This window comes from Theropithecus gelada, chromosome X, assembly GCF_003255815.1.
Source record: "Theropithecus gelada isolate Dixy chromosome X, Tgel_1.0, whole genome shotgun sequence".
In the NCBI taxonomy this organism is placed as follows: Eukaryota; Metazoa; Chordata; class Mammalia; order Primates; family Cercopithecidae; genus Theropithecus; species Theropithecus gelada.
In genome coordinates, this window is record NC_037689.1 from 18,190,855 (window position 1) to 18,211,771 (window position 20,917).

At 41.1% G+C, this 20,917-nt stretch overlaps 1 protein-coding gene across 2 annotated transcripts in view; it reads right to left on the reverse strand.

The window, feature by feature from the left end:
- Nucleotides 1-20,917, reverse strand: part of USP9X (ubiquitin specific peptidase 9 X-linked) — a 149,686-nt gene that overhangs the window by 110,106 nt on the left and 18,663 nt on the right. For both annotated transcript variants that reach the window (XM_025371684.1, XM_025371685.1), the window contains exon 2: nt 2,576-2,829. In XM_025371684.1, coding sequence (XP_025227469.1) covers nt 2,576-2,671 — 96 coding nt within the window. In that variant the 5' untranslated portion in view covers nt 2,672-2,829. The remainder of the gene's footprint in view (nt 1-2,575; nt 2,830-20,917) is intronic.

Genomic DNA, 20,917 nt, shown 5'->3' on the forward strand with positions numbered 1-20,917 from the left:
AAAAAAAAAAAAAAAAAAAAAAAAAAAAAAAACCTGAATACTGGCTAACAAATGTATGATACAGGAAGGACTTAACTCTGTCCAAGACCTGTGACCATACATTTTAATATTTTATGTCTCGAAAATGGGAACTAGAGAGGAAAAGGAATAAAACTGACACACTTATTTGGGGGAGAAAAAAACTCCAACTTGTTCACTTCTCTAAAATGGCAGAGGAAGAGGAAAAAGGAGAGACAGAAGCTCTTTTCTATACTACTTATAATAGAATATCTAACCTGTAATAGCTGGACAATAAGAACTTATCCCCAAATAATAGTAAAAAAAACTTAAAAATAACACTTTTGCCTAAAAACTTACCCGACTCTACACAAACATGTAAAAATTGGAAGCAGCATGTTTGCGATAATTTACACACACCTCAACTAACTTACCTCTAAGCACTGTTTCAGCTGCACATCACAAGTGTTAATGTTTTGTCATTCAGTTTACTACTTCCCAATATAAAACTGTATATATTAGAAAAGACAACTGAAATCAATCATCTTAATTTCCATTTCAAGAAATGAGAAAAAGAACAGCAAACCAAATCCAAACTAAAAGGAACAGAGACGCGCACGCGTGCGAGAGAGAGTGAGAGAGTGTGTGTGTGTGTTGGCGGGAGGGGGTAGGGGGAGGGAGTAAAGACAAGAGAGTTGGTTTTTTAGAAGGTTTAATGACATTAGTAGTGGTATCAGAAATAAGGAGGCATTACCATAGGCCCCAAGACACAAAAAAGATAATAAAAAGGGTCATTAACAACTTTACCTCAAATTTGAAAATCTAGATGAAATAAACCAATTCCTTGAAAAACACAATTTACCAGAAGACGCTAAAAATTTAAAAATTCCTCCACTTAAAAAAAAATGGATCGGCCACGCGCAGGTGGCTCATGCCTGTAATCCCAGCATTTTGGGAGGCCAAGGCAGGCGGATCACGAGGTAAGGAGCTCGAGACCAGCCTGACCAACATGGTGAAACCCTGTCTCTACTAGAAATACAAAAATTAGCCAGGTGTGGTGGGACGCGCCTGTAATCCCAGCTACTCAGGAGGCTGAGGCAGAAGAATCGCTTGAACCAGGGAGGCAGAGGTAGCAGTGAGCCAAGATCACACCACTGCACTCCAGCCTGGGCAACAGAACAAGACTCCATCTCCAAATAAAAAAAAGGATCTTCAATTAAAACTTTCCCATAAATAAAACCCCAGGCCAGATGGGTCCACCAGTAAAATCTTCCAAACAATTAATGAAACAAATAATAAACTTCGCATAAATTCATCCAGAGAACAGAAAGAGATACACCCTATGAGTTTTGAGGTCAGCATAAAACCTTAATACCAAAATCTATGTTTAGCATTACTTCAATTGATCCTTTTAACAACCCATGAAGTAGTTACACTATTATTACCCTCACTGTACAGATAGACAAACTTGAGGCTTAGAGGTTATATAATTTACCCAGAGTCATAACGCAAATATGGTACAAAGCTGAAATTTGAATGCTAGGCAACATGACTTGGGTCCGTGTTCTTTTTATAATCTTATCGTAAATTGACAATTTACAATTGTATGTATTTATGGGGTAGAAAGTGGTATCATGATTTATGATGGGTCCATGCTAATCATAGGCTACACTGAACAATTTAATGCTTTCCCTCTTAGAATTGACACATGGCTTAATTTTAATGACTGACAGTTAAGCTGCCAGAAAAAGATGGACTACATAGTCAAGGATTACCATCTACACCACTTGAGCTTTCTTGTTACTATGCAAGACCTATGTTCATTTTTCTTTTCTTTTTTTCTTTTTTTTTGGAGATGGAGTCTCACTCTGTCGCCCACGCTGGAATGCAGTGGCGCCATCTTGGCTCACTGCAACCTCTGCCTCCTGAGTTCAAGGGATTCTTCTGCCTCAGCCTCCTGAGCAGCTGGGACTACAGACGCGCACCACTACACCCAGCTAATTTTTGTATTTTTTAGTAGAGATGGGGTTTCACCATATTGGTCAGGCTGGTCTCGAACTCCTGACCTCGTGATCCACCTGCCTCGGCCTCCCAAATTGCTGGGATTACAGGTGTGAGCCACCGCGCCCGACCTGTTCACTTTTGTTAATCAAAACTTAAAATAACAGTTGCTTCACAAAGTATTTAGAACATGTTCCATCATTTAGTACCCCAACAGTAGACCTACCAAGGTAGGTTTTGGTTTTTCGTTTTTTTTTTTTTTTTTTTTCGCGACAGAGACTAGCTCTGTCACCCAGGCTGGAGTACAGTGGCGCTATCTCAGCTCACTGTAACCTCAGCCTCCCAGGTTAAAGTGATTCTCTTGTCTCAGCCTCCCAAGTAGCTGGGATTACAGGTGCACGCTACCACGCCCAGCTAATTTTTGTAGGGTTTCACCCTGTTGGCCAGGCTGGTCTCAAACTCCTGACCTCAAGTGATCCGCCTGCCCTGACCTCCCAAAGTGCTGGGATTACAGGTGTGAACCACTGAGCCCAGCCCCACTCCACTGTAGCTTTAACTAGTATCTTCAACATCCTACCTGATTTTGTTGGAGGGGGGGCTGAGACTGTCCATCAGGAGCCTGGCCCTGGTTGTCATTCCCTCCGACCGGAGAGCCACGAGTCGTGGCTGTCATACTCGACACAGGGCAGATCTTTGCAATTTTGTCTGCTTATGTAGTTGTCTTGAGAAAAGAAATTATAGTCCACTTATAGAAGATGAAGTACCAGCATTTGTCAGTCTTAAAAAGGTCCAATTCAAGAATAAACCATCTTGCAGAGACCATTGCATAACCTACAAACAGAAAGGGGAAAAAGTAATTGGTTTTAGACATAAAAAATATGAATTATGGAACTGTTCAAATTTAGTATCACCAGTTAATCTAGTCAGGAAAAAGGGGCTATAGAAACAAGAAGAGAAAGTAAAAAGCTGAAGTTTCATTAATACTACATTTAACTTAAAACTGATAACGTTACACGGGCCATTATACCAAGAAAACAAATGTAGCCTCCTGGAAATGACTCCAAAGGCAATATATCAAACTACTTAACTGTCATTTTAATTAAATTAAGAAAGGGCAAAAACTATCTGTTTTCAATTTGCTGATGCATTCATTATACTGCAAGAATAATAAGGACAGTAGGTATGAGGGTGGGGTCCCTGGCGAGGGCTCAAGCCTGGACCTGCAGCCCTAAATGAGAACAGGCATTCCTGTTTTCACGCCCAAGTGTTCCCTTTTGGCCTGCCACACACCCCTATCCTGTGCCCATATAAACCCCAAGCCCCAGGCTCCAAAAGCAGAAGAGTGGCAGAGCAGCGTAGCACAGCAGAGAAGAAGAGAAGTGAGGAAATGTCTAAAGGTGGAGAGGAGGTTGAAGCTGGGGGCGGTTGGAGACTGGCTGAGAGATAGCCCAACTCCAGGAGAAGATCATCTTCCCACTCCATCCCCTCTCACCAGCTCCCCATCCCACTGACAGCCACTTCCATCACTCACTCAATAAAATCTCCACATTCACCATCCTTCAAGTCCCTGTGACCTGATTCTTCCCGGACACAGGAAAAGAACTCGGGATGCCCTGCATGCGGGAACCCAAAAAGGATGTCACACTGACTCTTTTCTGAGCTGTTATGCTGGGACAACAGGGCTAAAAGAGCACTGTAACACTCCTAGACACTGCTGTGGGGCCGGAGCCCAAAAGCGCTCGCCCTGGCTCCTGTACCTGCTCACCTGTGAGCTCCCCTTCCCATAAGAGGAATAAACAAGCCACACCCCTGTCACACGTCCCGTCCTGTGAGGGGGTCAGGGAAGTCTCCTGTTTCAATAACGTGTACTAAGACAAAGTGTAAAGTAATTTTTTAAAACATTTTAAGGAAGGCTGCACAACATTTATCACTGATACTAGGGCATTATAAATGGTTTTTTAAACAAGCTTCCAAGTGCTTTTAACATAAACTTTAACACTTTGGAGAGAAACATCAGGGGTGCACGCATACAGAATAAGACCACGTAGAGATGCAGCAAAAAGGTGGCCACCTGCAAGCCACAGAGAAGAAACCAAACCTACCAACACATTGATACTGGGCTTCTGGCCTTTAGAATTGAGAGAACAAATTTCTGTTAAGCTCCCCACCCTCTTCAACCCCTACAAACAAAAAACCCTGAAAACCCCAAAAACCTCTGACAAAATTTTCTTTAAGAGGGTTCAAACTACATAACACTCCAATACAACTTAATTTGTCAGATGATCTCAGCTCTCTACTTTGGCAAGGTTTTGACTCCAGCCACTCCTAGAGCCAGGGTTAGAAGGCCACAACTGTTTAAGAACAGGGAACTCTTCTTTACAACCTGACCAGCAAACGAGTATAGAAGAACGCTACCAAATCCTCAATTCTATATTCATTGTATCAGTAGCCCTCCTTCAGCTGCACAATAAAATCACCTGAAGTGATTTTATTTAAAACACTGATGCCCAGGTTCCTCTCCAGATGGAATAAATTCCAGTATCTGGGAGTGAGGCCTAGGCATCAGTACTTTGCAAAAAATCTTCCCCAGTGAATGACTCTAACATGCCACCAGATAGAGAAACTTAACTGATTGGTTCTAACTCACTGGCTCTCAAGAGATTAAGAGAGACTTCCCACAAGCATTGCAAAGTTTCATTTCTAAGTTTTCTAATCATGACCTGGCTGAAGACATTCAAGACCAAACGTACACCATGGTATATAAAACATACCTGGGGCTTGCTTCTGTAATATTAATACCCAAGTATTTTTCACCAGACACTTAGGTTACTAAGCCACTGCAGGAAGTTTCCAAGTGCTTTGCCACAACTCACTTGATTCTCATACCCAGTCTATGCAGCACAGAAATTGAGTAGTATCTCCATTTTACAGAGTCAAAAATAAGAGACAGCAGGGGCTTACCCAAGTTATGCAGAACAGACTCTAATTCAGATCTGACTCTAAGACTTCTTCCTCTTCAAGTTCTCTTTCATTGTCAAAAAAACCTTGATGTACATTTTAACCTCCGCCTCCACCCAACATACACACAAATTATAGGTAGATTAATGAGGAAAATGTAAACTATAGAAAGTGCTAGAGGAATATGTTTAAAATCAGGAGCAGTGGCTCACGCCTGTAATTCTAGCACTTTGGGAGGCCAAGGCAGGCGACTTGAAGTCAGGAGTTCAAAACCAGCCTGGCCAACATGGTGAAACCCCATCTCTACTAAAAATACCAAAAAAAAAAAAAAAAAAAAAAAAAAAAATTAGCCACTCATGGTGGCTCACCCCTGTAGTCCCAGCTACTGAGGAGGCTGAGTCAGGAGAATTACTTGAACCCAGGAGGTGAAGGTAGCAGTGAGCTGAGATGGGGCCACTGCACTCTAGCCTGGGCAATGCAGCGAGACCCTGCCTCAAACAAACAAAAAAAACTTGACTAAAGCACACACAAAAACTGATTTTTAAGATATGTCCTCCTGTAGGCAAAATTCAGAGGCTTCAGGAAGAAGTCAGATAGATTTTTCTCTGAAAAATTAAAGAGCAAACAGAGTAGAAGAAAATATCTGTAACTATATATGTCCAACAAATTACAAAATAAAGACACCTCAGTAGAAAAACAGGCAAAGGGTATGCAGACTTCTCAGAAAAAGAAATAGAAATGACTAATAAATACATGAAATAAGACGTAATTTTAAAATAGAGCTTTTCACATGTTAGGCACTGTTTGTAGCACTGTAATCCTTACAAATGTATATAGTAGGAACTAGTATCATCCCTCTTCACAGGTAAGGAAAGGGAGGCACAGAGAGCAAAAGTAAATTACCTGTATCAGTAAGTACTAAGTGGCAAAATGGGATTCAAACCCAGGGAGTCCATAGCTCTTAAATGCTACACTAGCCTGCCTCTCAACCTCATTAGTAATTGTGAAAATGCAAATTACAAAACCAAGATTTGTTCCACTGATCAAACTGGCAAAGCAAAACAAAGCTTTAAGACTGATACTATCAAGTACTGGTGAGTCTAAGACATAGAAGCTCTTTAAACACAAAGTGGAAAACAAAAATGAAAAGGTCTGCTTTAAGCAGTCCCTCTTTCGCTTTTGTTATCCATTTTATACACCCTAAATTACAAAGAGTGTTACGTGAAGCAGACAATTTTAAAAACCTTGAGAAACTTGCCTATCATTTTCCTTAGTCACTTTGGGTCTGCTGACAAATTATGTGAATGATTATTTTCTTTTTGGAGACGGAGTCTCGCTCTGTCACCCAGGCTGCAGTACAGTGGCGCAATCTTGGCTCACTGCAACCTCCGCCTCCCGGGTTCAAGCAATTCTCCTGCCTCAGCCTCCCAAGTAGGTGGGACTACAGGCTCGTGCCGCCACACCAGGCTAATATGTGAATGATTATATTCTTGGCACTCAAAATACTAGATAACCAATTCAACTTTATTCTTGTCTACCTCAAATCTGCTCCAGTTTCTTCTTCTTCTTGTCCCTCAGCCTGGGGTCATGATCCCATTGTATACCCTCTCCAAGGGATGATGCTCCAATCATCATCATCCCCAGTCAATCTTTTGCCAGCCTGTGCTTGAATCTTCCCTACTGAAAATCACCAGTGTCTGCCCTTCCCTTTTCCCACAAGTCATAACACTGTCTCCATCTCCCCTTTTCTTTCTTTTTAAATAAATGTGATGGAGACAGAGTAGCTAAGTTGTAAATTTTGGGTTTTTGGTGGTGGTTGTTTTAAGACCCAGGCTAGTCACGAGATCCTGGGCTCAAGCAATTCTCCCTCCTGGCCTCCCAAAGTGCTGAGATTACAGTTGTGAGCCACCATGCCCCGCCCATCTCGCCTTTCACTTTGTCCATTCTCACCTGGCTCCACCCAAAGCTACTAAAACTAAAACTGCTTTAAGCCAGAAGGTCTTAATTGAGATGTAGGGATGGGCTTGAAGATTAATTCCCCTAAAAATTACATACAAAGCTTTTGAGTACGTGCATTAGGGGAAGTACGAGAAGAAGGCCCGACGTTCTACTTACTAACTGACAAATCAAGTAATTGCTTCTCAATATTCATCCTGTTTGTCCTCTTCTCATCATTAGACACAGTTCTCATCATTAGACACTGACCTCCTCTCTCTTCTTGAAACTCTGAGCTTCCTTGGCTTATATAATCCTGGACTCCAGGTTTCCCGTCCACTTCTCTTCAAAGGAAAGGGGTAGACTGGCAGTTCTTACAGTTCTAACACTGAAACTGAGGTGAAAACCACTAGAGAGTTGGCTCTACACGTCTAGAATTCAGGCAAAACTTGGGAATCTTGAACACAGATCCAATTAATCACAAAAGGGTAGGAAGAGATGGATTCATCAGCACCACCTGGGAGTCTGGTTTTTTTCCCAAAAATAAATACAACCTCCACTCCCTACCATCTCCTCCTCAGAGTGACGAGGTAAGCGACTATATATTCCCAAGTGTGGGGAAGTGGGGGGCCAGGGAGATCACCTTGTCTACTAAGCCAACACTATGTCTCCTTTAAAAGTATTTCCAGGAAGTAATCCAAGGACAAACAAAATGTGGTACATACATTCAGTGGATTATTCAGTATTTTTTAAAAAGAAAGGAAATTCTGACGGGTGCTACGATATGGGTGAACCTTGAGGACATCATGCTAAGTGAAGTAAGTCATTCACAAAAGAACAATATTGCATAATTCCACAAACATGGGTACCCGGATTAGTCACACTCGTACAGAAAGTAGAATGATGGTTGCCAGGGGCTGGGGGGATAGGGAGTTATTGCTTAAGGGGTACAGCGTTTCAGTTTGGAAAGAAGAGAAGTTCTGGAAATGGATGATGGTAAGCATCCCACAATGTGAATGTACTTAATGCCACTGAACTGCAAACTTAAAAATGGTTAAAATCAGCCGAGCACAGTGGTTCACGCCTGTAATCCCAGCACTTTGGGAGGCTGAGGCAGGTGGATCACTTGAGGTCAAGAGTTCAAGAATAGCTTGACCAACATGGTGAAACTCGTCTCTACTAAAAATATAAAAATTAGCCGGGCGTGGTGGCTCATGCCTGTAATTCCAGCACTTTGGGAGGCCGAGGTGGGCGGATCACAAGGTCAGGAGATCGAGACCATCCTGCCTAACACGGTGAAACCCCATCTCTACTAAAAATACAAAAAAATTAGCCAGGCGCGGTGGCAGGCGGTGGCAGGCGCCTGTAGTCCCAGCTACTCGGGAGGCTGAGGCAGGAGAATAGCGTGAACCCAGAAGGCGGAGCTTGCAGTTAGCCGAGATGGCACCACTGTACTCCAGCCTGGGGGACAAAGCGAAACTCCATCTCAAAAAAAAAAAGGTTAAAATAATAAATTGTATGTATGTTTTCCCACAGTAAAATTGTATATATAGAGTACTCACTGTTCCCTTACCTTGCAGTTCTTTAGCATTTGGAGATCATTTGAGCTAAAATAGCTCAAAATTATATTCTCATATTTTTATGCACAATATCCTTCCATCTATATGAATTCAGTAACCATCTATAGACAAATCAGAAATATCTGACAAAAGTCATGGTATAAATTATTCTAGACCAAAGTATTATGTGGATAACTAAGGGACTATCCCTTTAAACAAAATAAGATAAATGGGAAAAGTGGCAGTGTGAAGCTCCTCTCTCAAAATACCTTTCTCTAAGACCACAGAACTAAATCATCTTCTGCTTATGACAGGACACTCAATCAGCAAAGCCTCAAGTTGCTTGCTATCCCTATCTCTTATATAGTCTCACCTTTCTAGCTCTTGGTTTCTGTTTCTTCTACCCGACAAGCTGTCCTCATTTCTATATTTCCGGTATTGCTGAGCAGGTATGTCAGGTCTCAGCATAGCATACTCCGCTGCATCTCTCTACTACCACATAAGAATTTGATCCCTTTCCCTCAGCACACTAGGATGCAAGATAAAGAGCAAGAAATAAGCATGGAGCAATTAAATTTTCATTTCCCTTTCTACAATGTACTGTGCAGAGTTCCTAAATATTTGAGGAATGAATCTGAAAATATTGCTTTCAGATATAACTTGGAAAGGTTTGAGTGGAGAAAAAACTTATCACAGATACAATTAAGTTATCCAAGAATAACACCACTACTTTTCTTAATAAATCCTATTCAATACTCAAGTGGTGGAAACAGCTGGGAATCACACAGCTTTGCTTGATTTCAAGCAGCAGTCTCACAACTCTAAAAGAGCCTGTTTTTTATGTCACGGAGATTTAGGCATACCTAGCAGGGCTAGAACAAGCTCTCTACCAAGTCAAAGCAGCAGTATCCTACACACAACCGAACAACTTAGTAATTATTCAAATCATTCAATATTTGACACAGTAGCAATCACTTTCTATAGGCATGCTCAAATACAATGAATCACAGTGTGAAAATTTACCATATGAAGTTTTACGCTTTATTTCATAAAAACAAATTATACAAACAGAATGCATCTTGAATTTTCTGCAATGGGAAATACAACCAAAATGGTGATTTGATTACCTCTAGGAAAAACAGCACTTTTTCATATTCAAACTTAGCATCCTAACATCTTCCATAATGGGAAAAGCATCACCTTTACCTAGATAAAGGCTGGACTGTATTAAGTAATCTAGCACTCCATGAACAGCAAACCATTTACTTTAAACTTTGCAGAACTGAATTTCTCCAGCAGCTTTCACAGAAGGCCTTAATACCAGAGAATTCCTTTCGGGACAAAGAATTGTCCTTTCTTACCCAGTCATTATCCCAACTCTGCTAAAATTTGCCCTATGTCCCAGAATCTATCTCCTTTTATACAGCTCACTGAAATCCTCTGATTTGATATATGATCCTAGGATACTTAAGATTTTCTTCTCTAAATTTTTCTTTTTATCCAAAAAAAGATGTTTAAATAAAAACGCAAAGCTCAGTCGTTCAAAAATTGTGTACTGAGCATTACATGGGCCACATATTGTTCTAATCATAGGAGAATACATGGAAGTACACAGTGCATCAAATATCTCTGCTTTTGTAGAACATTACAGACTGAGGACAGAGACAATAAACAAGCAACAGCAATTTCAACTCCCTACCAGATTATTTCCTTTACTGGACATCAAAGCGAGTTGAGTTTCTTAGAAAACAATTTGATAAATCATCCTTAAGCTCATACACGAAAATTATCTTGACTTGTGAATTTTGCCTATTCCGGTTTTACGTACCAATAATCAAAGGGAATTCTCTTTCTTTCAAATTTCTATGTTTAACTGACATCCACCCTTGTTTTTCCATTCTTAAAATATCTGACTCACTAGAGACAAGAGACCTAACTGTACAACACAAGCTATACTTAGCCTTCACCAGTAGAGGGCAGCAGACCTCACTACTTTTTTTTTCTTTCCTTTTCTTTTTTTTTTTGAGACAGAGTCTTACTCCGTTGCCCAGGCTGGAGTGCAGTGGCACGGTCTCGGCTCACTGCAACCTCTGCCTCCTGGTTTCATCTGATTCTCCTGCCTCAGCCTCCCAAGTAGCTGGGACTACAGGCATGCGCTACAATGCCGGGCTAATTTTTGTATTTTTAGTAGAGATGGGGTGTCACTATGTTGGCCAGGCTGGTCTATAACTCCTGACCTCGTGATCCACCCACCTCGGCCTCTCAAAGTGTTGGGATTACAGGCGTGAGCCACTGCGCCCGGCCCATAAATAACTTTTGATTCTTCAGAAACTTAACTACTAACAGCATACTGCTGACAAGAAGCCTTACTGATCATAAAGAGGCAACTAACACATTTTGTTACATGTATACTGTATTCTTACAATAAAGCAAGCCAGAGAAAAAAGTTAAGAAAATCAGAAGGAGCCCGGGGGTGGTGACTCACACACCTGTAACCCCAGCACTTTGGGAGGCTGAGGTGGGCGGATCACTTGAAGTCAGGAGTTTGAGACCAGCCTGGCCAATATGGTGAAACCCCGTCTCTAATAAAAAATGCAAACAAAAATTAGCCAGGTGTGGTGGTGTGTGCCTGTAATCCCAGCTACTGGGGAGGCTGAGGCAGAGAATCGCTTAAACTCGGGAGATGGAGGTTGTAGCGAGCTGAGATCGCACCACTGCACTCCAGCCCGGTGACAGAGCGAGGCTCTGTCTCAAAAAAAAAAAAAAAAAAAGAAGAAGAAAATCAGAAGAGAGAACATATTTATAGTACTGTACTGTATTTACCAATACAGTAATATTACAACATCTGTTTACAAGATCAATCATCTGAAATGGTGGACAACCACAGCTGCAGACCTCAGACCTCAATCTATGGTACCTATCAAGCAATTCAACTTTTTCTTATAACGTCACGACTTTTCTCTGCTTCTTGGGAGCCCATTCGCCAGCACCACTAGTGGCACTTCATGAGTCCCGCAATGTTATTCAAGGTTTATGGTATTGCACTAAACATGATGAAAAATACATGAGAATATGAGAGATCATTTTACGATAGACCATTTACTGGAGAGATGAACTGCTCACGCAGAGATCAGCATCACATATTTTCATCCGATACTTACAACAAGCTCACCACAGTAGCAAAAGGAGATGGCTATGAAGCTACAGTAGAAAATGTACTACAGTTAATTTTATGCAGTTATGACTTAATCCATCTTTACATTTGTTCACATTTCTCTCAACTGCACATGGCACCACATGTGGTCTATAAAAACGTTTGTGTATATTAAGTTTTGATAAACTTTATAATAGATTTATGTACATTTCATGGTAGTAAATGAACTAGCATCTACATATATTTTACACGTTCATGACACACCTTAATTTTTTCAGTATTTCCAAGCTATGCAGTTCATCCTCGTGTTTTTTTCAAACTGTCACAAATCTCCAAAATATTTTCTAATATATTTATTGAAAAAAATCTGCAGTGTAAGTGGACCACACAGTTTGAACCCGTGTTGTTCAAGGGTCAACTATATAATGATTTAAAATTATAATGTGAATGTATAAATCAATTGTTTCATGTTTATTACAATCCAGTAAGCAGTATCTTTTCAGCTAAGCTTTCTTTCAAAATACCCACCATTTTGGAATATGAAAATATTTATTTTTGGCTGGGCGCGGTGGCTCATGCCTGTAATCCCAGCACTTTGGGAGGCCGAGGCAGGCAGATCACAATGTTGGGAGATGGAGACCATCCTGGCTAACACAGTGAAACCCCGTCTCTACTAAAAACACAAAAAATTAGCCAGGCATCGTGGCGGGCACCTGCAGTACCAACTACCAGGGAGGCTGAGGCAGGAGAACAGTGTGAACCCAGGAGGCGGAGCTTGCAGTGAGTCAAGATCGTGCCACTGCACTCCAGCCTGGGTGACAGAGCGAGACTCCGTCTCAAATAAAAACAACAACAACAAAAACTTATTTTTAAGCCAAGTTTAGATCTTTTTGAATTTTTAAATTGAAGATTTTGTTGCTATGACAGATTCAATATGTTTTTAAAGACAAAATCTTAATGCATTGTTGTCTAGAGAAAAAGTATCCTACACAGCAGTTTTTCTACCACAGCATGAGAAAGGACACTAAAATAAGGTTATCACAGGCTTGACACACTTCTGTGGACACCGAGAAATTGCCAAAACACAAAAACTGTATAAAGCAGAACACAAAACAAAAATAGCAAATATTAATAGTTTATGTGCTGGACTTGAAGGGTTCTTTTGGTGCCTCAAAAGAAAACACATGAAAGGTGAGTGAAAATAATTATTAAGGAGATAACTTTGACTCTAATATTTTTAGGTAATCTCATTTGCAAACATTACTGTTTAATTATTTAACTACTTATAATTACTTGTGGCATACACCTCACAATAAATTATATTCAGACACTATGGTCCATAACTACCCTGTGGGCAAGGCGAAACAGGTCTCAGTATTTATGCTAAAGATTTATTTTCTTTTGTGGACTTGCTGGTTCCATTTCATTAAAAGGTTCTCTGTGGCTCCTTTCCCCTTCTATCTTATGTTATTCTTGAAAAGTTTTAAGTACTTATTTGTGTATCAGACACAACAGTAGGTGCTTTATTTGTATAATCTCACTTAATCATAATACCTATCTCACACAGCCATCGGTCCAATTTAACAGACATAAATAGAAGCTAAGAGATTAAGTACACTGAGCTTATATAAGATCACAATATTTCCGTTAAGACTCTAAAACCCTTGGCTCTTCCACTATACCATGAAGGTTCTCTATGGAACCTTCTGTTGTTTTCTATAAACTCAAACGAGAAGAGGAAACAACGGGGAAAAGGGATTGAGCTTTCTCTTGAAAGCACAGTGACTGTCAGGCCTGCATCCATTCTTACAATTGTTTTGTTCGGTATTAAAAATCATCACTATGAGTATTACTGAAATGCAAAACATGTCATGGCACTGCTTAAAAATCTTCAAAGACTAGCCGGGATATATTATAGGCTCACGCCTATAATCCCAGCACTTCGGGAGGCTGAGGGGCAGATCACCTGAGGTCGGGAGTTCGGGACCAGCCTGACCAACATGGAGAAACCCCGTCTCTACTAAAAATACAAAATTAGCCGGGCGTGGTGGCACATGCCTGTAGTCCCAGCTACTCAGGAGGCTGAGGCAGGAGAATTGCTTGAACCCAGGAGGTAGAGGTTGCAATGAGCCAAGATCGCACCACTGCACTCCAGCCTGGGCAACAAGAGCGAAACTCCATCTCAAAAAAAAAAAAAAAATGTTCGAAGACCAGGATGAAGATCAAAATACTTATCTAATGGTCTACAAGGCCCTCAAACACCCAATTCCAGCCTCATCTTGCAGCTAACCCGACCCAAAGCTTGTCCAAACTCCAGTTCAATTTGCCGCCTTCTTGTTCCTTCACAAGGTGCTCCTTCATGCCACCTCTGAGAGCCTCTGAACAAAGCACTCTGCTTAGTTTTACCCATACTAATTCATCAGCTCCCAACTCTCCTGAGTCAGGATTCATCAAGTACTCATATCCTAGGCTCTATGAGCCAGCTACCCTATTTTCTCATAGCACCTGTGTGAGTTTATGTTCTACTAAAACATAAAAGCTCCTTAAGGGCAGAAGCTATGCAAGCTTTGCTCATCACTGAATCCCAAGTATTCACTGGCAAACAATAGGTGTTTCTCTTAGCCCCTTCTGTAACAAAAGCTCAGAGTGAGTGGCTCAAGTAACACTTAACAGTTCTGGAGGCTGGAGATCAAGGGGCCAAGCATATTTTAGTGTCTGGTGAAGGCCTGAATTCTGGTTCATAGATAGCAATCTTGCTGTATCTTCACAAGGCAGAAAGTGTGCGGGAACTCTCCTTGAGTCTCTTTTACTAATACAGGGGCACTAATCCCATTTGTGAAGGTTCCACTCTCATGACCCAGTCACCTCCCAAACACCTCCTAATACCATCACATGGGGGTTAGGTTTCAACATATGAATTTTTGGGGTGGGGGAGTGGAGACATTCAGTCTACAGCAGAGCTCAAAACTAAAATTGGGGGTGTGGGGAAATACAGTAAAAACAAAGTCAAATCTCTCCCTTCCCATCTCCTTCATTCCTCTTTTATAATGTGTCCAATGTTATCTTTTCCACTCCCACTCAAACCACTCAAGCCTAGACTCCTATTTTAACAGCATCCTGGCTAGTGTCCACACTACTACACCAATCGTTCAGTATATTAATGCTAAATTAATCTCAACACTTTCCATCTCTAAAACCTTTAATGGCTTCTCTTCTCGATCTGGTACACATATTCAAGGTCATTCATCATCAGCCTGTAACTTTTTTTTCCAACTTTGTCTCTCATTTCCCAACTTCAATACTAATGCAGCCAGGGTGACATATCTCAAATTTTAAATAACATTTTCCTCATTAATAGTGACAACAGCTAACATTTAAGTATTTACTTTGTCTCAGGCACTATTCTAAGCAAGTTAACCCTTAGAACAACCCTATTATCAGCCCAATTTCATGAGTAAAAAAACTGGGACAGAGAGAATATAGGCCGTCAAAGTGGTAGGAGCCAGGATTCAAACTCAGGCAGTGCAAGTGCCAGTGTCCTACAGTTTTAACTATCAGACCATACATCAATAATGTCAGAAAAGGGTGGGGGGAACTACCATTAATCTCACCATAACCCCACTCCCAAGACAAACTGTTTAGTTTTTGATGCACAAATATGTTTTACAAAATTGGATTTTTCACTTAATTCACGATTTCCGCATGTTAAGTATTCTTTGTCACTGTTATAGTACATATCAAGGAGCTAAGACACAATTAGCTGTATTCCTCAGATATATGGAATAATAAAAAATCACGTTATAAAAATTAGCTGGGTGTGGTCGTGCACACCTATAGCCCCAGCTACTCCAGAGGCTGAAACAGGAGGATCACTTGAGCCCAGGAGTTTGAGGCCAGCCTGGGCAACAAAATGAGGCCCCTTCTCTGGGGCGTGGTTGTGGGGGGTTATTTTAGAATGCTTCTCAAACAGACAGGAGTGGCTGAGAAGTCTGGGGATCTCTCCCTCTGACAGAGATAGAGTGTTAAATGGGGAGGTTCACGTTAAGGAGTCTGAAATACAGTAAGTTATTTTTAATAGTTGAGCCCACAGCTATAAACCTAAACATCCCTAAGTTATTTTAAAATGTGGCCTCTGCTCAAAGGTAAAAGCTTTTCTTTTCCTAGTTCCACGGGCACTGCCATTATCATTTGCACAGACCTTATCATTTTTACCACACATTATGATAAATTATACACAAGGCCAGTCAAGGTAATTATATTAAGCACAGGTTTCCTGCCCTCCCCACCCCCAGTGTGATGCTAGTTCTAGACAGCTTTAAATCCAATCAATAATTCAGGTTAATGCAAATTAACATGTCTAATTAATCTGTTAAATATGTTACTTGAGCTAAATCCTTGTGTTTTATTTCCAACACTATACACACATACACACACACACACACACACGCCCCCTTACAGACTCCTGATTTTTGTCACTAAATTACTGTGTACATCCATGGCTACTTCCTATGGATAACTTCCTACAAGTCACTGCAACAGAACTATATCCTGCATTCGAAATTCTTGTGGCAGCAGCAATTTATTCCTTTAGAAATGCTCACTAATTGGCCAAACACCCTTATTCAAACCTCCTCCATACTGAGCGTCTGTCAAGTTGTATGTACACAATTAGGGTACTGAAGCTTTTACATACATATAAACTTCAGCATCTTATCCAAAGCATTCTCAAACACAAATTTTTAAGTGGCTGTAGGCAATTTGAGTAATTTTACGTTTAAAAATAACTTTTGGAATGGTGCCATCAGAGGCTCTGTAAATGCTCTCCCAGTGAAACAACCGTAACTGGTGAAAATTATTTTTTTAAAAAACAAAAAACACTAAAAGCCTCTGGAAATTGTCCTAAGGGCATAGAGCAAATGAAAAAATAACTTAAGAAAATCTACCATATCTCAATAAGGACAGTCTGTGGCATTTGAGCCAGCTCAGCAGGACAGTAGCTCCACTCCGGAGAATGGCCAAGAACACACCTCCCCTGACCCAGCTCCCAGTTGATGGTATCTCTCCAGGAAGGAAAGACATCCAGCATTTCTCATCACCCCCAACTTTGAGTTGCAGAGGCTCTATTGCAGGCAAGAATGGCTAAGAAGTCTGGGGCTCTTTTTTCCAGCTAGGCACCACTTGTGAGGCAGACGCTCTTAACCCCAGGTGCAGCAGGTCAAGAAAAGCGTGGTCCTAATGGCCCCCACCCTACCTCACTCAGAGTCAAGATTCCATGACAGGAAAAGTCAAGCACCCTGCTCAAGAAGCAGAGGTGTCACTCTGAGAAGTGAGCCACAGTCCAACCCAGTTCTGACGCGGTGGTGTAAAGATTTTGCCCAGGGGGAAAGGCAGGCCTTAAGAACAGAGTTCTGAAGTTGTCTTAAAGTGAACTATTTGAAACGATACGGTAATATGCTGCCTGAGGGTGTGTTGGAAAACAACAGAAAACAGGAGAGATCATGGCAATAAGCAGCTATCAAAAGACCTACTAAAAATGCAAAAAATTGGCCAGGCGCAGTGGCTCACGCCTGTAATCCCAGCACTTTGGGAGGCCACCGCAGGCAGATCACGAGGTCAGGAGTTCAAGACCAGCCTGGCCAACATGGTGAAACCCCATCTCTACTAAAAACACAAAAATTGGCCGGGCGCGGTGGCTCAAGCCTGTAATCCCAGCACTTTGGGAGGCCGAGACGGGCGGATCACGAGGTCAGGAGATCGAGACCATCCTGGCTAACACGGTGAAACCCCCATCTCTACTAAAAATTACAAAAAACTAGCCGGGCGAGGTGGCGGGTGCCTGTAGTCCCAGCTACTCGGGAGGCTGAGGCAGGAGAATGGCATGAACCCGGGAGGCGGAGCTTGCAGTGAGCCAAGATCTGGCCACTGCACTCCAGCCTGGGTGACAGAGCAAGACTCCGTCTCAAAAAAAAAAAAAAAAAACACAAAAATTAGCCAGGTATGGTGGCAGGTGCCTGTAATCTCAGCTACTCGGGAGGCTGAACAAGACTCTGTCTCAAAAAAAAAAAAAAAAAAAGAAAAGAAAAAGAAAAGAAACCATCAACCAAATTTATTTCAAAAATGAATTCAGGGCCGGGCGCAGTGGCTCACACCTGTAATCCCAGCACTTTGGGAGGCTGAGGCAAGTGGATCACCTGAGGTCAGGAGTTTGAGACCAGCCTGACCAACATGGCAAAAACCCGTCTCTACTAAAAATACAAAAAAGTAGCTGAGTGTGGCGGCAGGCACCTGTAATCTCAGCTACTTGGGAGGCTGAGGCAGGAGAACTGCTTGAACCCAGGAGGCGGAGGTTGCAGTGAGCCAAGATCGCGCCATTGCACTCCAGCCTGAGTGACAGAGCAAGACTCTGTCTTAAAAAAAAAAAAAAAAAAAAAAAAAAGAATTCAGAAATCAACTTCCAGTATGACAACCTGAGGAGCATGACAAGACACAGCCTCAGTTAAAGAACACTGGTAAATGCAATTATGCAAAATTATAAGAAAACAGTATGACTGCATATTTCTCCTTTCTCTTAACTCATTTAAAATGCGTTGTTTAAAACAACACGTGTATAATTCATTGTTGAGCCTATTACATATAGAACTGTTTTCCAGTAACAACATGAATTAACGTGAAATGCATCAAAGATCTAAATTAAGGTAAAAAATTATAGAACTCTTAGAATACATGGGGGCATATCTTAATGACCTAGGATTTGGCAATGGATTCTAACAGGTACAACACCAAAAGCAGGAGCAACAAAATAAATAGATAAATGGGACTTTATCAAAATTTTAAAATTTCTGTGCTCCAAAGAACACTATAAACAGTGAAAAAACAACCCACAGCCCACAAATTACAAGAAAAATATTTTCAAATAATGTGTCCAGTAAGGGACTTGTATCTAGAATACACAAAGAATTCATACAATTCAATAATAACAAAAAGACAACCCAATTGAAAAATGGGCAAAGGATCTGAATGTGTAAGACATACAAATGGTCAATAAGCATACGAAAAGATACTCAGTATCATTAGCCATCAGGGAAATGCAAACCAAAACCACAATGAGATATCACCAGGATGGCTATAATCAAAAAGGCAGAAAATACAAGTGATAGCAAGGATAAGGGGAGAAACTGGAACCCTTGTGCATTGCTGGAAGAAATGTAAAATGGTGCAGTCACTGTGGAAATTCCTCAAAAAGTTAAACACAGAATTGGCCGGGCGCGGTGGCTCATGCCTGTAATCCCAGCACTTTGGGAGGTCGAGGTGGGTGGATCACGAGGTCAGGAGTTCAAGACCAGCCTGGCCAAGATGGTGAAATCCCGTCTCTACTAAAAATACAAAAATCAGCCAGGCACGGTGGCGGGATCCCAGCTACTTGGGAGGTTGAGGCAGGAGAATAGCTTGAACCAGGGCTGCAGAGGTTGCAGTGAGCTAAGATGGAGCCACTGCACCCCAGGCTGGGTGACAAGAGTGAGACTCTGTCTCAAAAAATAAAAATAAAAAAAAAGTTAAACACAGAATTTACATATGATACATACAGCAAACCCACTTCTGGGTATACATTCAAAAGAACTGAAAGGGACTTAAACAAATACTTGTACATCCATGTTCATAGCAGCATTAGTCACAATAGCCAAAATGTGGAAGCACATGTATCTGTTTGACAGATGAATGTGTCAATAAAATAGATATACAAACAATGGAAAATTATCCAGCTTTAGAAAGGAAGGAAATTTTGACATGCTACAACATAGATGAACCTTGAGGGCACTATGTTAACTGAAATAAAGCAGTCACAAAAGGACAAATATTTTATGATTCCACTTATGACATACCTAGAGTCATCAAATTCACAAAGTAGAATACTGGTTGCCACTTTTCCCCCAACACATTAATGTTTTGTACCCACAAGTAACAGAAGCTGAATGCAGCATGGGGTTGGGGATTATAGGTCTGAACCAGATGCTCATCACCACCACCCCCTACCCCCTTGCATTCTTCTTCTTGGCTTAGTCTGGCCACATGCTCTGTCTCAGAAGTATGTATGCAGTTCCATCTGATATTTATACATCTTAGCCTTGTCTCCCTAACTCAGTCACCCCAATCCTCCCCCTTATACCTGCCCCTTCCATCAAGCTATCCTTTTTCAAGTACTGTATTTATCGTAGTTTGTCAGAAATTCAGGATCTTTAAAACTGCTATTTTACTGGAATTTTTGTTTTGTTAGTGCTCTAATTATAAAGTAACGCAGCTTTAGAGTGATCAGTTTACTCTTAATCCCATTTTTCCCTATACACATTGTTAGTTTTTGGTACCTGATTTTTGCAGACTATGAGGTTTTCGGCAATGCATATACTGCAACATAGCAGACAGGTCAACAATAGATGATTAGTTCTAACTCCAGGTATCTTTTTTTTTTCTCTCTCTCTCAAGATGGCTAATACCTCCAGAGACTGTTGAAAAGCTTTAATAGAATGCATGTGAAGTACCAGACACACAGAGGGACCCAGTAAAGAGTAGGTGTTTTAACAAGTGCTGGTTATTCCTCTCTTTAAATGCTGATTATTATCCCCTTTTGACAATTCTTATCTTTGAACCTTCAGAGGGTCCCTATAAATATAATCTCTAGATCAGCCCAGAGGAAAATTATTCTCCCAACTATAAATAATCAGAATTTTCTGCTCCTGGCATACATACTACAATTGCTTAGGTTGATTTTTAAATACATGAACAGCCTCAACACTTTTACTGATATAGCTGTTATTCCATTGCATTAACACAGGATCCTACCACATTTTAAAATTATTTTGTCCTATTTTTTTAAAAGTAAATTTCAAGTTAAAGGTTTAGGCCGCGTGAAGTGGCTCACACCTGTAATTCCAACACTTTGGGAGGCCAAGGTGGGCAGATCACTTGAGCCCAGGACTTGCCCAGCACACCAGCCTGGGCAATATGGCAAAATCCTCCTCTACAAAAAAATACAAAAATTAGCTAGGCGTGGCGGCATACACCTGTAGTCCCAACTACTGGGGATGCTGAGGCGGGAGGATGACTTAAGCCTTGGAGTTCAAGGCTATAGTGAGCCATGATCGCACCACTGCACTTCAGCCCGGGTGACAGAGCGAGAACCTGTCTCAAAAAAGGGGGAATGGGGGTGGTATCTTACCCTCTAGAAGACAATTCATAGCATAATATTCCTATCAGATTTTGTGCTGGCTCTAAAGAAAATTTGACAGTAGGGAAAATTAAACTAATAATGAGATAAAAT